The 15,904-nt window shown below is 38.6% G+C and overlaps 1 protein-coding gene across 1 annotated transcript in view; it reads left to right on the top strand.

Moving 5' to 3' along the window:
- Positions 1-15,904, top strand: part of LMNB1 (lamin B1) — a 52,130-nt gene that overhangs the window by 11,506 nt on the left and 24,720 nt on the right. The window contains exons 2-3 of the mRNA XM_036070350.2: positions 14,070-14,226; positions 14,856-14,981. Of these exons, the coding sequence (XP_035926243.2) occupies positions 14,070-14,226; positions 14,856-14,981 (283 nt within the window). The remainder of the gene's footprint in view (positions 1-14,069; positions 14,227-14,855; positions 14,982-15,904) is intronic.

Raw genomic sequence — 15,904 nt, 5'->3', positions numbered from 1 at the left:
TAGTGGTGAATTAGTGTTGCTTGTTGGACTTCTAGGTGGAGATCTTAGCTGGCAATCTAGAGTACTTTCCTGGAGCTCTGAGAAGAGACTTTGATTGGAGGTATAGTTTTAAGAGCATGGGTGATATTTGCGGATAAAGACAAAAGAGAAGGGGGCAAAGACATGGAAAACATCTACATGGGAGGACTAGGTAGAGAAAGGAAAAACCCACAGTGGAGATGGTAAGTAATAGAGAAGTAGAACAAGGTTGAGTCATAGGACAAGGAGATTTATGAAGGAATGCTAGTGTAGTTTTGGTATGATAAGGCCTAAAAGTATCTATTAACTTTGGTGGCTGGAAGGTTACTGTTGATTGTGAGGAGTGCCTAATGCTAGTAAAGGGAGGTAGGATCAAAGGAAGTGGGGTAATTAAGGAAGGAGTGGGAAGAAAGAGATTGTGAGATCACTTGTTCAAGAATGTTGGCTCTGAAGAGGAGACATTCTTAGAGGTTTATTCAAAGTAGATTCTCAGTTGAACTTTATATCATAAAACATTGGGTAGGGGACCAGAGCACTTATCCGTCTGATAATGCACTTCACCTCTTTTGCTTAAAACACTTTAGTAGCTTCTAGGATAAAGACTGAAACTCTCAGTATTACCCAATTGCAGGGTGACCATGTAAGTTAGTATCCAAATAGGGATACTTATATGTGTGAAAGAGGAAGCCATAAATTATGCTGGGACAACTGGCATGAATGGAAATTGTCCTGGGCAAACTGGGACATAGTGGTCATCCTACCTCAGAGTTCTTCCCTGCATGAGCTGGCTCCTTTCTGATTCCAGTTTCATCTCTCACTGTACTTGGTCTTGCTCTCTCCCCTCACGTGAAGTCCTTTATTCAACCCTGTTTACCATGCTCCCTCTTAATAGCAACTTCGCAAAAGCGCTTTCCTTTGTTTGGACTTCTCTCATCCTTGGGTTAACTTCTCATCTCTCAGATGTCCACTGTACCCATTTTTTAGGGAAGTCTTCCCTGACTATCAGATGTTTTTAATATGAGCCTTGAAAAACAAACTAACCAACCTAGGACTACCCAGCAGTGTTTATGTGTGTACATAATTTAAGGACTCTTATCAGTTCTCCCAAGGCTTCTCATGAGAAAAGGTTACCTTCATTTATTTTCACTGCTCGTTTGGTATTTATTTCTGTATCTAAATGACGTTATTGACTTTGTGCTATGGAAGATGGGGAATTGAGTTCTTCATTCTATTATCCATAATATATTTTCTTCCTGTTATCCTCCTAGTACATTACATTTTAGTTTAGATTGGTTTAGATCAGTTTTTGGTTTTTTTAAAGTATTAATTCAGTGTGTTGCTACAAATCCTTCTTTAACACCAGTTAGCTCAAATGTGGCTTTTAAATATAGAAATGATATTATTGTAATTGCAGGTTGTACTGATTTATATATGACTTTATCTAGTAAAGGGGAACCAGAATATCAGGAGTAGAGTTCAGAGGTAAAGAAAGCCTTCAGTTCCATTTTCAACTCTATTTTGTTATTTTATTTTATTTTAAAGATTTTTTTATTTATTCATTTGAAAGAGAGAGGGCACGAGTAAGAGGATGGGGGGGTGGGGAGGGGCAGAGGCAGAGGGAGAAGCAGACTCCCCACTGAGCAGGGAGCCTGTGCGGGGCTCGATCCCAGGAGCCTGGGATCATGACCTGAGCCGAAGGCAGACGCTTAACGGACTGAGCCACCCAGGGGCCCCTTACTATTTTTTATTTTTTAATTGAAGTATACTTGACGTACAATCTTACATTAGTTTCAGGTGTATGACATAGTGATTTCACAGCTCTGTACATAATGCTGTGTTCACTACAAGTGTAGCCACCATCTGTTACCGTGTAACTCCATTTTAATACCATTGTACAACTGTTACAGTACCAGTGCTGTATTCCCTATACTGTACCTTTCATCTCTGACTCATTCATTCCGTGACTGGGAGCCTGTATCCCCTTTCCGCTCAGTCATTTTGTCCATCCCCGCCCCATGCCCCACCCCTCTGGCAACCTTCCGTTTGTTCTCCATATTTATGGGTCTGTTTCTGCTTTTCAACTTTATTTTAAGAAAATCAAAAGTGAGTGCCTGCTCCTGGGGTTCCCTCTCCCAGAGAGGTGATTCCCTTTGCTTTTCTAGTTGGTGGTCTGTTCAGAGCTCTCCGTCTGTCTCTGTTGTCTCAGTTCCTGCAAGCCAGCATGCCTGCTCCTGTGCACTTACAAGCATCTCTCGAGGTAGTTGTAGCCACACTACACTCCTTACCAGGGTTGTCCAAGTCATCTCCTGAGGTACTGATTATTAATTATTTATGTTATTGCTGGTGTTCTGGCTAGAAAACTGCATAGGTTTTGAGAGGGTTGTTCCAACTTTATTTTCCCATTTGATCTGTTACTCTAGTGTCTGTAGATGTTAAGAGTTTTCAGGAACACATATGTTTATTGTGTTAACGGCAGCCATGCCTGTGTGTGCTATGAACATAATCTCCAACAGAACTCCTTAGAGTTCTGTCCTTAGTTTTTCTTCCCTGTACCTCTTTTGATTACCTATGAAGATAGCATTTTTATCCCCACTTAGTTTTGTCTAATTTATATAGAAAGACTTGATACTGTAAAAATATCAAGTCATTTAGAATCACTTTTTGTTTTGTTTTTAATTTTATGTTACTGAAGAAATAGCATTCAGAGCCTTGTGCGCTTCTCTAGGCTAGTAGTGTTGTCTAAACATTGACAGTTTGAATATAGAATTCTAAGTTGTAAAGGCTATTTCCTAAGGATTTTGAAAACATGCTTTATAGTTTTCTAGCTTTTATTGTTGCTAAGAAGTACTAATGAGTGAAAAATTAGAAAGCTTGTAGCATCTTTTTTTTTTGGTCCAATTCTGAAATTTTCTTTTTCTTTTTCTTTTTTTTTTTTTTTTTTAAGATTTACTTATTTGGGCACCTGGGTGGCTCAGTTGGTTAAGTGTCTGCCTTTGGCTAAGGTCATGATCTCAGGGTCCTGGGATCAAGTCCCCCTGTTGGGCTCCCTGCTCAGTGGGGAGTCTGCTTCTCCCTCTCCCTGTGCCCCTCTCCCCCGCTCATACTCTCTCTCAAATAAATAAAACCTGTATTTACTTATTTATTTGAGAGAGAGAGAAAGCATGCACAAGCAGAGGAGAGAGAATCTCGAGCAGACTCGGCGCCCAGTGTGGAGCTGGATGCAGGGCTCAGTCTCATGACTCCGAGATCATGACCTGTGCAGAAACCAAGAATTGGACACTTAACTGACTTCACCACCCAGGTGCCCCCAGTTCGGAAATTTCTTAAGGACGTTTCTTGGTGTGGATCTCTTTTTCTTCCATTTTGCTGGTCACATGGTGGTAGTTTTCAGTCTGGAAATTCATGTCCATCAGTACTTGGAAACTTTAAAAAATTATTTTATTCATGATTTTCTCCTATTTTATTACTGTCTGAGACTCTTGTTATTTAGATGTTGGACTTCTTAAATTGATTCTTTAGCGTTCTTATTTAAAAAATTTTTTCTCTCCTGGATGTTCTCAATTTTATCTTCCAGTTTTTGCTGCCCTGTTAAAAATTTTTCATAGCTTCTTTGTACTCTCTTGATGTTTCTTTATACTGTCTTGATCTTGTTTAAATTTCATGGATGCTGTACTTCCTCTTACCTTTTCAGAAGTCTTTATTTCCTTCCCAGTTCCTTTGTGCTCCAAGTTAATTTCTTTTTCTATTTATTTAGGTCTTTGCATGTGTCAGTGCAGGGAATGGAAACCACTAGATATCTTAAGCAGAGAAGAAAACGATATGGGATGCAGGTGCTTAGAAAAAATTATTAGAAGGGGTAGAGGTGCTGGAATGATGCCTGGAATGCTGTAGATTTTGGGAGCTTTTATGTCTGAGGCCACCAGTGGAGCCACTGATTTAAAAAAAAACTGTATAGCTGCAGCTCAGGACCAGGAAGCTGCCCCTGCGGTTGCTACAGACACCTGCCTCATGACACCCAGCAAACTGGAGAATGGACACTGGACCACTCCTTTGGGGAAACTTCAGACCACAGCAGTGTCACATAGCAGTGTCCCTTAGGAGTATAGGTGCAAAAATTCCCAAAACGAAATAGTAGCCAACCAAACCTACCACCTTGTGAAAGGACTACATTCTATCACCAAGCGGGTTATATCTTGGGAATACAGGGTTGGTTCAGTCTGTGAGAGTCAGTACTGCAGTAAACCATATTAATAGAACGAAGGGCAACAACCATCTCAGTAGATGCATAAAAAACATGACAGAGTGTACTGTTCTTTCATGATACAAATATTCAAATGAGGGATAAAAGGAAGCTTCTTAAACTGATGAAGAGTATCTATAAAAAATTTATGGCTAATACCATACTTAATGGTAAAGACTGGCTGCTTTCTTCCTAATACCAGGAGCAAGACAAGGGTGCCCAATCATACCACTTAGCATTCAACATTGTACTGGAGGTTCTAGCCGGGGCAGTTAGGCAAGAAAAAGAAATAAAAGGGGGCGCCTGGGTGCCTTAGTCGTTGGGCGTCTGCCTTCAGCTCAGGTCATGATCCTGGGGTCCTGGGATCGAGTCCCACATCGGGCTCCTTGCTCAGCGGGGAGCCTGCTTCTCCCTATGCCGCTCCCTGCCGCTCTGCCTACTTGTGATTCCTCTCTCTCTCTCTGTGTCAAATAAATAAATAAAATCTTTAAAAAAAAAAAAAAGAAAAAGAAATAAAAGACATCCAGACTAGGAAAGAAGTGGTAAAACTCTCTCTGCAGATGCCATGATTTCATAGGAAATCCTCAGGAATCTAAAAAAAACAAAAACAAAACTTCTTCAGTATCACTTACAGATGCATTAGAGTACCTAATTTTTCTCCAAAATCCTACCTGCAAGAAATTCTGGAAAATGGCATTTTTAGCTTTCCAGTTTAGGAAAGCAGAACTGGGAGGGTAGAATGGACGTTGGGTGAGTTAATCCACAGTGAGAGTTTTTCTTAAATGTTTGATGACTGTTGGATGTACCTTTATATTCAGGAATGGCTGTCAGAATCTGATGGAAAGCCATGTGCACGAGTGGGGCTTCTTGACCAAGCTTCACTGTGGGTGCAATGGCAGGATCATTTCATTGCGAACCCCCACTGTCAGTGTTCTTGTCTTTATGGGGTTTAGCTGCCCAGCTTACTGTAAGCTCAGGGAGGTTGAGAGGAGATATCAGCATGTGTACAAGTCCTCCGAGTTCCCCTGTGTTTGGGTGTGTCATGTCACTGCCAGGTCTAAGATTCTGCTTACTTTCCTTAGAGAGTAAACCTTTCATCTTTTGCCATGGTGGATGAGGGTCTTTTGGCCCAGGAGCATGGTATGGAGTAGTTGTCTGCTTCTTAATAGATTTTCAGCTAGTTCTACTTAGGAGTTACCAAGGTATCTCTTGTTATCAACAGTATCTGTAGTATAAAGTAGGTTACTTCTCAGGTATCCCTGTGTCTGGCTGAGGATTCAGCACTCTTGTGTTGGCCAAGCTCATTTTCACTCATTCATCCATGCTCAGCTTCCACAGTTTTGTTATTTCCTCTTCACTTTTTTCATTATGGATTTGTGCCTTTGCTGTTTTAGTTGGGTTTCTAGAAGGGGTAAAAATGGAGTTGTGTTTAATGTGACATTTTTATCCAGAAGTTGTATCACGTACTCTTGCAGCACTCTGTACTTTCTTCTCTTTCCTAGCACTCATTGAGAAAGTTGCTGACAAATTTAATGTGTTGATTAAGATAATTCTTAATGATTGGTTTCCTTATGAGAGTGGAATCTCTTTGTGGGTGGGGTTAGTGTCTGACTTTGTTTCCTTTTGTATCAGTACATTTTTCTAGCACTCTCTAGGCTCTGCTAAGATAATTATTGACTTAGTAATTACCATTTTTGTAGGAGGCTATTTTCCTATGAGATTGGGTTGCATGAAACCCATGGAGGAGCAGTAAAATAACTAATCATACTATTAATTTCTAACTCATTATTCTGGTTTAATTTTCTTTGAAGTATTGATTACCTCTTCCATATGTTAGTTTGTTTATTGTGTGCCTCTACCCACCAGAAAGTACCTTCCATAAAAGCAGGGACACCCAGCATTCAAAATTAACATGCCTTTTATTATCTAGCCATGGTCCAGACTTAAAAAAAAAAAAATAAACTTTCAATTTTGTTCAGTGCTGGTTTCCAAGCCCTCAGATCAATGTTCTGGCACAGAGTTGTGGTTATTGGTTGTTTTTTTCCCCTAATAAGTCATTTTTTATTAGGATTTAAGCTCAAAGCGTGCCCTGTAAGCAAACACAGAGGTAACTATATATGAGAATCTCTTTTGTTCAAATAAATGGTTCTGTGGTCCATTTTAAGTCTTATTTAGTATTTTTCCTCATTATAATCTGATTTCAGTTAGGGTTTGCCTGATTCTGATTAGGTTGTTGCTAATTTGTTGACTGCTCAGTTTATTGAATGGGTAGCAGAATTTTTTACCACCAGAAATTATCCATTGCAGCTTTTGAGTTTGTGCAAAAGCATCTTAGTCTTTTTACTAGTGCCAGAGGAGACCCTTGTTAGTAGAAATTGTGATCATAGGACTTTCTAGAAATTTTGTGTGTTATATTTATCTTAATTGCAGGGAAATTCATTAAATTTCCTCAGTAAAAATATTGTGGATCACATTCCTTTTTCCTTTGAAAGGGAAGATACTTTGGGGACAGAATTGAAGCTGGTGAATGAATGTTGGAGCAGATGCATATGTAATATGCATTTTGCATCCATTATTATGAAATAGTTTAGTTTTAAGACAGAAGGTTTGTGTTTGGGCTTATTAATAATCCTTACCTTAAATTCAAAGTGAAGTTTATTTATTTATTTTTTTAAAGTCTGGACCATGGCTAGATAATAAAAGGCATGTTAATTTTGAATGCTGGGTGTGAAGAGAGCCTCAGAAGCTGGATTGATAGTCACTGGAATAATTGCTGTAGTGTTGAGTGGTGTTGAGCTGCCACCAGACAGCTGTTCAGAAGAACCTTATGGGACCTTGAAGCACAGAGCTCAAACAGCTGGGTCTGATCGGCTCGGCTCTCCACATAGAGTGGGTCTCTGCAGAGGGATTTAAAAATCACTTGTTTTGTGGTTATGATTAGAAATAACAGTTTCATATAGAGTGATTTCTGTTATGTTATCTGATTGCAGGTGAAGAACTAAATGGCTTTTCCCTTTCACCGCCTGTAATTTATTTGTTTTTTCTAAATAAGAATGGTCCTGAAATGAAATGTTAGTGCTGAGTTAAGAAAGGCAGCTAGACAAAGAAAGGGTGTTGTTGGCATGGGGTTCTTGTGTTCCTTTTTCATTTTTCTTTATCGTCTCCTTTCCATCTAGGATATTACAATATGTGCATTAGGGAAAAGTCTCAATCTGTATTTCTTGAGAGCCTATTCTTTTATAAGATGAACCTGACAATGTATAATAGCTTCTAGCAATTGCTAGGAAGTGATCTAAACAAGCAGAGGGTTGCATAGTATTTTGCTATAGAATATTACGAGTGGAATTTAAAACTGACTTGAGAGTGGTTTGTTTTTGGTTTCCTTAGGCTGTTCTTTTGCCTAACATGTTAAAGCAGTAATAAAAAACCCCACATACTTGTATTTCTATTTTTGATCTCTAGAAACATGAATATTCCTTTGTCTAGTTTATTTTTTTTCAAATTTACAGCTTTTAAAAAAATTCTGTATTCTTAAGTCTATCAGTATTATAACTTGGATGGATTTCTCTAAGAACACACCTTTCCAACAGATTTTAGCAGGCATTTATTGAACTCTTGTCTGCTCTTTGATATATGCAGTATAATAATTGGTAAATTTCATGGAAATGACATTTAATATCCAGAAACGACTTTTATATACCTTTTTCTTAGAAGGTCATTATTAGACCAACTAAGAGGTCATCTATAATTTAGGTCTTTTATTTTGAATTGCTTAATATAACTCTTCGTACTTCTATTTCTGTAATATTTCAATCAAGGAACAAGGACAAAATTACTTGAGAAAATACTGAAAATTATGGCAGTTGTGAAAGAAGGAAACCAAACCCAAGCATGTGATAGATAGTTCCTGTCCTGAAAATGAATACAGATGCTTTGTAGGTGATACAGAGAAGCTGAGCTCCAGGATTTCTTCTGTAGTTACGCTACTGGCCAATCTAGACAGTTCATTCAGCTGAGCATTTGTGATATAAACTGACCTGTGTGACCAACGAAATATTAACAGAAGGGCAGTAATTTGCCATTACTTAAGTAAACTATTTTGTAATAAGTTTCAGATTATATTCCAAGTATGTGTCCCTCTAAGTTTACTTTTTGATTTCTGTTCCATACTAGTTACTTGTTCCCTGTTTAAGTGGCTCATCTGTTTTTTCAAGTGTTTCTACAATAACAATATACTTACTAATTCATTTTTAAGTAGTTACTTAAATCATATGCTTACTAGGTCTTGAGTGGTTTTCTCTGTGTTATGTATATGTAGTATGACTTTATTTAAAATGTGCTCTAGGGGTGCCTGCCGCTCAGGTCTTGATCCTGGGGTTGTGGTATCAGCCCGGTATCGTGCTCCCTGCTCAGCGGGCAGCCTGCTTCTCCCTCTGTCTTTGCCACTCTCTCGCTTTCTCTCAAATAAATAAATAATAAAATCTTAATAAAATAACATATGCTCTACATTTATTACCTAGTAATGTGATGTGTTTCCCCTAAGAGATACATTGAGCATTCATTTTCTAGTGATTCTGTAATCGAGTACATTTTTGTATCTCCCATTTCTTTATTGGTGGGACTTTTCGGCATTGGGTACACTTAGGCAAATGAAGGATACTCAAGGAATGGGAGACTTGTCCAAATGGAAGGGGTAGTGCAGACATCTAAGCAAGTTCCAGTACTGAGTTCCAGAGCCAGGTAGTTCAGTGCAGAACCCAGGGTTGAAATTATAATCCTTAAGACAAATCAAGGTCAAAGAGGTGGTAGGCTGGAACACCAAGATGACGAAAGCAGTGAAGTACAGTGGTGTTGCTGGTTGTAGGGGGTGGTCGGGAGTAATTCAAAAAGTGGCAGTTAAGCAGTTGTATTTAGGTTAGCCCTGTAGGCCTCTGGAGGTTCTAGGTATGGGTCCCAAAGGTTAATGGTACTAGGTTCTTTTGGGAAAGTACATCCATGTTCTATCCTCCAAGCTATGGCTGTTACTCTTGAGTCACTACTATAGAATGTTAACAGAAATGTAAGTATATCCTCTCAGGCTGATTATTTTTTTAATGGTCAGATATTTGGGGGCGCCTGGGTGGCTCAGTCGTTAAGTGTCTGCCTTCGGCTCAGGTCATGATCCCGGGGTCCTGGGATTCAGCCCCGCATCTGGCTCCTTGCTCGGTGGGGAGCCTGCTTCTCCCTCTCCCACTCCCCCTGCTTGTGTTCCCTCTCTCGCTGTGTCTCTCTCTGTCAAATAAATAAATAAAATCTTTATAAAAAATATAATGGTCAGATATTTGATTAGATCTGGTTACTTGTTATGACTGGTGAAATTTAAGTTTTCTTGAAATGAAAGCTAATTATTTTTATTAAGGGAGGCAATTCTCGATTAGAATGGAGTGTCAGTTACATTTTATAAAAGTTTTCTTGGCCGCATTTGGAGTTTCGGTTCTTCTGTAAGCATCTACTGTAAATGGGTATGTTTTCTGACTTAAATTCAGCAGTGTGAATATTTCTAGCGTTAGATTCACATGGTGAATAAAAATGAAAACACAGGTAGGTCTCTTTATCTGGAGGTGTGGGAATAGCTTAGGGTAGGTAGGTCAGCAACACTGAGCAAATCCAGTTAAGAAATACTGTCCAAGAAAAATGCCACCAACCCCTTAAGCGATAGCTTCTGATAACTTTGGATTCCTAAGTTGCGCCTTCTTCCAGGACATTGTCAAATGTGACTGTGTGCTTAGGTGGTGGCTGCAGCCAATTAGTGTGTTGTGTATGTTTTAGGATGTCATTTCTGCAGGTGTCTGTACTTTGACCAAGTGCTGAAATTAAATCAAGACTTCCTGTGTCATATGTAATGAATGAACAATAATAATACAGTTAGGAAACTGTGACAAGATTATGTAACTTTCTGCATGGCCCCCAGGTGTCCTTGGTATTGGCAACTTATGTGCCATATAAAACTCATTGATTCATAGCTTATCAGATGGAGACTTGCATGTAGTCTTAATTTTTTTATGGTAATTGGTAAGGTGATAAGGAGGGCATCTAGGTATGTGAATTTTAGAGATTATAGAAGTATCACAGTTATTTTTTTTTCCTCTAGAAAAAAACATATTTTATATAGCATAAAAAAGTGGAGTAACTTTCTGGGGAGTGTATGGGGGAATTTCTTTTAAGAATTTCCAAAATAGGGCGCCTGGGTGGCCTAAGCCGGTTAAGCGTCTGCCTTTGGCTCAGGTCATAATCCCAGGGCAGGGAGTCTGCTTCTCCCTCTGCCTGCCGCTCCCCCTGCTTGTGCTCTCTCTCTGACAAATAGATAAATAAAATCTTAAAAAAACAAACAAAAAAACAATTTCCAAAATAGTCATTATCTACAGGTTGTCTGTGTGGAAGATTGAGGATAATAATACATGGTCCTTGCCCTGAAACAGTTCTGTCACTTGAGGTAGCTCAGTACATCCACAAATGTGGGTTTGTGTGAAAAGTGTAAGAGAAGTATGTGCAAGGTGCAGAGGTAGTAATTTAACTCTCTTCCTCTTCCTTTCCCTCTTGAGCCAGGGCAGATAAAGTTAGCAATTTTTTTTTTTTTTTTTTAAAGATTTTATTTATTTGACAGAGACACAGCGAGAGAGGGAACACAAGCAGGGGGAGTGGGAGAGGGAGAAGCAGGCTTCCCGCCGAGCAGGGAGCCCGATGCGGGGCTCGATCCCAGGACCCTAGGATCATGACCTGAGCCGAAGGCAGACGCTTAACGACTGAGCCACCCAGGCGCCCCTAAAGTTAGCAATTTTAAGCACATTTTCAACTTCTGATTTATATCTGCCTACTTTGTTTGCTGTGTGATGTGAAAGAGCTCTAAGAAAGAATTTATAATAGAATAATTTATATTTTTACAGATTAACAGTTGCATAAGCAGCTAAGAACTTGACATCAAGTTTCAACTGGTACCATTGGGTGGCTCAAGGTGCCACAAATTAATAGCATATCCTACTCTCATCCCCTTTACTCCATCACTTCTTAGTCTTTTTTTTTTTTTTTTTTAAGAAGGCGCCATGACCACTGTGGGGCTTAAAGCCATTACCCTGATATCAAGAGTCTGATGCTCTACCGACTAAGCCAGCCAGGCACCCCCACCACTCCTTGGTCTTATTTGGTCTTTGTTGTTGTTGTTGAAGAAATAACCATGTTCTAGTTATGTAGGTGCACCCTCTTAATTTTGGCTTCTTGTATTTCCTGTATTCTTCAAGATGTTGCACGGTATCTTTTGCTTGCATTGTGACATTCTGAATTTTGAAATGTGCATGTTTTATTATCCATTAAATCAGTGATACCAAATAGAATATGCAGTAGCCTCTAAAATTGATGTGGTTTTTAAAATTCTGTATTCTTCCTGGTGGGCTGTTTGGTTTCTGGGAAGCACAGGTTGACCTTCTTGCCAGGAGGTACCACATTTGGAAGCACCACATTATGATCTGAGATTTAAATATTGGATAGTGGTGTAGTAGAATTTTTTTTTTTAAAGGTTTTATTTATTTATTTGACAGAGACACAGCGAGAGAGGGAACACAAGCTGGGGGAGTAGGAGAGGGAGAAGCAGGCTTCCTGCGGAGCAGGGAGCCCGATGCGGGGCTCGATCCCAGGACTCGGATCATGACCTGAGCTGAAGGCAGACACTTAAATGACTGAGCCACCCAGGTGCCCCTAGTAGAATTTTTTGTACTTAACTTTTGTTAAGTAATTTTAAGCCAGTAGCTTTTGTGAATATTGTGTAATACTCTGTGAAATAAGATTTTGTTTTAAATCATATGTTTTATGACATGTATTCCTGCCCAGCTCTGCTCATTTATGTAGTGGGACAAAATTATTCCTCACAAGCATTGATTCTGTTCTAATGAGTTCCCAGCTTTAGAAGCCAGCCCTCGTATGAACTGGACATTATCGTTATAAATTAATGACTCTATGGGATTGCTTTTTTTTTTTTAACAGCTCATTTCTCCCCGCCTCCTAAACCATCTCCAGTGAAAGGATGCCATCTTGTGGTTTTGAAAAATACGGGATTTAAGAAAAAAAATTACTGATAGGACTGCTGAGATTTTATGTATATTATATAGTTGTTTTATGATGCCAAAACGAGTAAGAGATGAATACTATTAATTCTTGTCTTTAAATTATATGTGCTTATCCTTTAGACAGTATTTTTCTTCATTTTATTTGGATAGTAAAAGATTATTTTGAAAATTTCTGTTAACTGAGAGTTCCTCTTCTAGCACATTCTCAGTCATCAGTTGTAGAAATGCTCTTCTACAATAGCAGTTTTAATTAAGAATTGTCAGAATTTTGGTATTAAGGCTCTCCCAGTGCCACTAATTAATGATAACAGTTGTTTGGAATGAAAAAAATACTGTCCTTTAAACAATTATTTGTTTAAAGAATTATTTGACAAAATATATCCAAAGGAAACTTCATTCTATAATACAGAACTACATTTAATAATAAGGGATATTTTATTTTTCTGTTTGTTTATTTAAAGATTTATTTATTTGAGAGAGCTTGCTCGCATGTACGAGTTGGGCGAGGGGCAGAGGGAGAGAGAAAGAATTTCCAGCAGACTCCCTGCTAAGTGCAGAGCTCGCCACAGGGCTCCATCTCACAAGCCTGAGATCATGACCTGAGCCGAAATCAAGAGTCGGATGCTTAACTGACTGAGTCACCCAGAGGCCCCCAAAAGTGGTATTTTAGAAGACAAAGAAACCTCAATTCACACCTCATTTTTGTAGTTAATAGTATAAACTGAAATGATTCTTCCTCAAGATATTAGGAAGGCCCTTATTTGTAAGTTGGAGAAATCTTAAAATAACTTCTTATGTAAGAAATAGAACGTATTTTGCAAGCTTGGGATCAGTGAGTTCTTAAGTAATATTAAGGGAGCTTATATAAAATAAAACAGAAACAGACTCAAATACAGAGAACAAATATGGTTGCCAGAGGGGTTCTGGTTGGGTACAGTAGGTGAAGGGGATTAAGAGGTACAAACTTCCAGTTATAGGTAAGTCACAGGGATATAAAGTACAGCACAGGGAATATGCTCAATAATATTGTAATACCTTTGTAGGGTGACAGATGCTAACTGTATTTATCATGGTAATAACCATTTTGTAAATGTATATAAATGTCAGATTGCTAGGTTGTACACTGAAAACTAATATAATACTGTATATGAACTATACATCAAGTAATTCTACATGATAGAACTTTACATTCTATACAAAGAAGAATACTAAATTCTTCAAGAATTTCTACATGATACATCAAGTCATAAAATTGCTTTTTAAAATAACTTCATTTTCATTTATTTAATCTCATTTTGTATCTTGATTTATGTCTTCTGTACATCTTGGTTTATAATATTAATTGTATTTTAAAATAATAAATTTCCATTTCTTCAAAAACATTTCTTACTGAAACATGTAGTGAGTGTCTCTTTATAGAACCGAGAAGGGCTTATGTTCTTACTCAGAGACGACCAGAATTCTGGAACATTGGCCCAGTAGATGTCTTTGATCTAGATTCATTAGTAATCATGAAAGGGAAATCATTGAAGGATACGGTTGTTATCCACCAAAACTCTAGATTTAATGCTCCCAAATTGCTCCTCTAATTTTAGTAGATTATGGCAGCCTTTATTTAAACTGCATCTTCTTTTGTTTCTCCTTCGGCAGGGAGGGAGAAGGCTTCAAGTCAGGGGTATAATTTGATGTCTTGCACTTTTTCAAATGTCTCACAGTTATGCTAAGAAAGAATCAGATCTTAATGGGGCCCAGATGAAGCTTCGAGAATATGAAGCCGCACTGAATTCTAAAGATGCAGCTCTGGCCACTGCCCTTGGTGACAAAAAAAGTTTAGAGGGAGATTTGGAGGATCTGAAGGATCAGATTGCCCAGGTAAGGCAAACTCTGGTATTGAGCCGTGTTGGGAGGTTAATTGCCCCATCTAACTGGGTCGATTGATTGGATTTTTGAATTAATTTTAAAAATATTTTTTATTTAAAAAATTTTTAAAAATTTTTTATAGCTTCCCTGAAGGATAGTCTTGAGGCAGTAACATGCAAAGCATCTTCACCTCTCAGTCATTTTATCTGGGTCATGCAGATCTTACTGCTGCTCTTCCTTTCTCTTGTGTTTACGCTCATTCTGTCTTCCTCTCAAAACCTATTTCTTTACTGTACCAAAATGTAAGAAAAGAAAGGAAAAGAAAAAGTCATACCATTGCTCTACATACAGGAAAAAATGAAAGTGGTAGCTAAAATCCTTGGTGGGTCTTTGTTCATTACCTGTTGCCATTTACCAGATCTGAGAGGTGTTTTCGTATGGCACTCTTGGTGGGACCAGCATTTGGACACACAGTTCTGTGATAGAGATTGTAATAAGAGACTCTCATACACTGATAAAAGAAACAAGATAAAAGATACCGAAATTTTAATTCTTGATTTGATTCAGTCCATAGGTGTCTCTTAAATTCATTACTAAATAACTGCTATGTGATTTTTATCAATTCTTTCTCCGCATATTAGTTGGAAGCCTCCTTAGCTGCTGCCAAAAAACAGTTAGCAGACGAAACTTTACTTAAAGTGGATTTAGAGAATCGCTGTCAGAGCCTTACTGAGGACCTGGAGTTCCGTAAAAACATGTATGAGGAGGTAACTATATAATTTTACTTTTTTAAGGAGTGGAGGGATCCTAAATGCTTTGTTATAACTATGTATGTAAAAAATGGGAGAAATTTTATAGGTAAATTATTCAAGGTACTGCTGCTAAAAGGTTGTATATAGGAACTCAGGCTCTTAAAAAGATATGATTTCACTTTATCTGATTCGTAAGGGCTTGGTCATAGCAGTTAATTACTCTCAACCTGCTTGAGCATTTGTATTAGTTGTCTATTGCTGCCTAATAAATTACTCTAAAATTTACCAGCTTAAAACCACAAATCTTTATTATCTCACAATTTCTGAAGGTCGGGAATCTGAGAGCTGCCTAACTGCATGGATATGTTTTAGGGTCTCTCATGAGGTTGCAGTCAGGCTTTCAACCTGGGCTGGAGGAACTGCCTCTGAGCCCATTCACAGGTTGTTGGTATGAAGACTCAGTTCATCGTAGGCTTCTCCATGGGGCTGCTCATGGTACGGTTTTCCCGAAGAATGAGTGATGAGAGAGAGAGAACATGAGACCGAAGCTTCATCACCTTCTCTAACCTTTCTAACCCCAGAAGGGGTGTACTGGCACTCTGTCACACAGACCAGCCATGATGCGCTGTGGGAGGGGATTCTACAGGGGCGTGGCTGTCAGGAGGCAGCCATCACTGGGGCCACCTTGAAGGCAGGCTGCCCACAGCATTTCTGGTTACATGTGTATATTTTAAAATATCATTCACATGCCTTAGCCTCTGTGGTCAAGCCTTGGCAGGTAGCAACTGTTGCCAAAAAACAAGTAATAAAATTGAAGAAAGGGAATGTATATCTTCTCAAGATTGAAGAGGATTGGAATTAACCCAGGGTATGGAACCTGCAGTTAAATACTTAATGATTTTAGAAGTAATATAATTTTGAAAACAGCAACTAACAAT

The sequence above is a fragment of the Halichoerus grypus genome, chromosome 2 (genome assembly GCF_964656455.1).
Source record: "Halichoerus grypus chromosome 2, mHalGry1.hap1.1, whole genome shotgun sequence".
NCBI lineage: Eukaryota > Metazoa > Chordata > Mammalia > Carnivora > Phocidae > Halichoerus > Halichoerus grypus.
The sequence above is the reverse complement of the archived record's forward strand: the minus strand, read 5'-3'. Positions and strand labels throughout refer to the sequence as shown.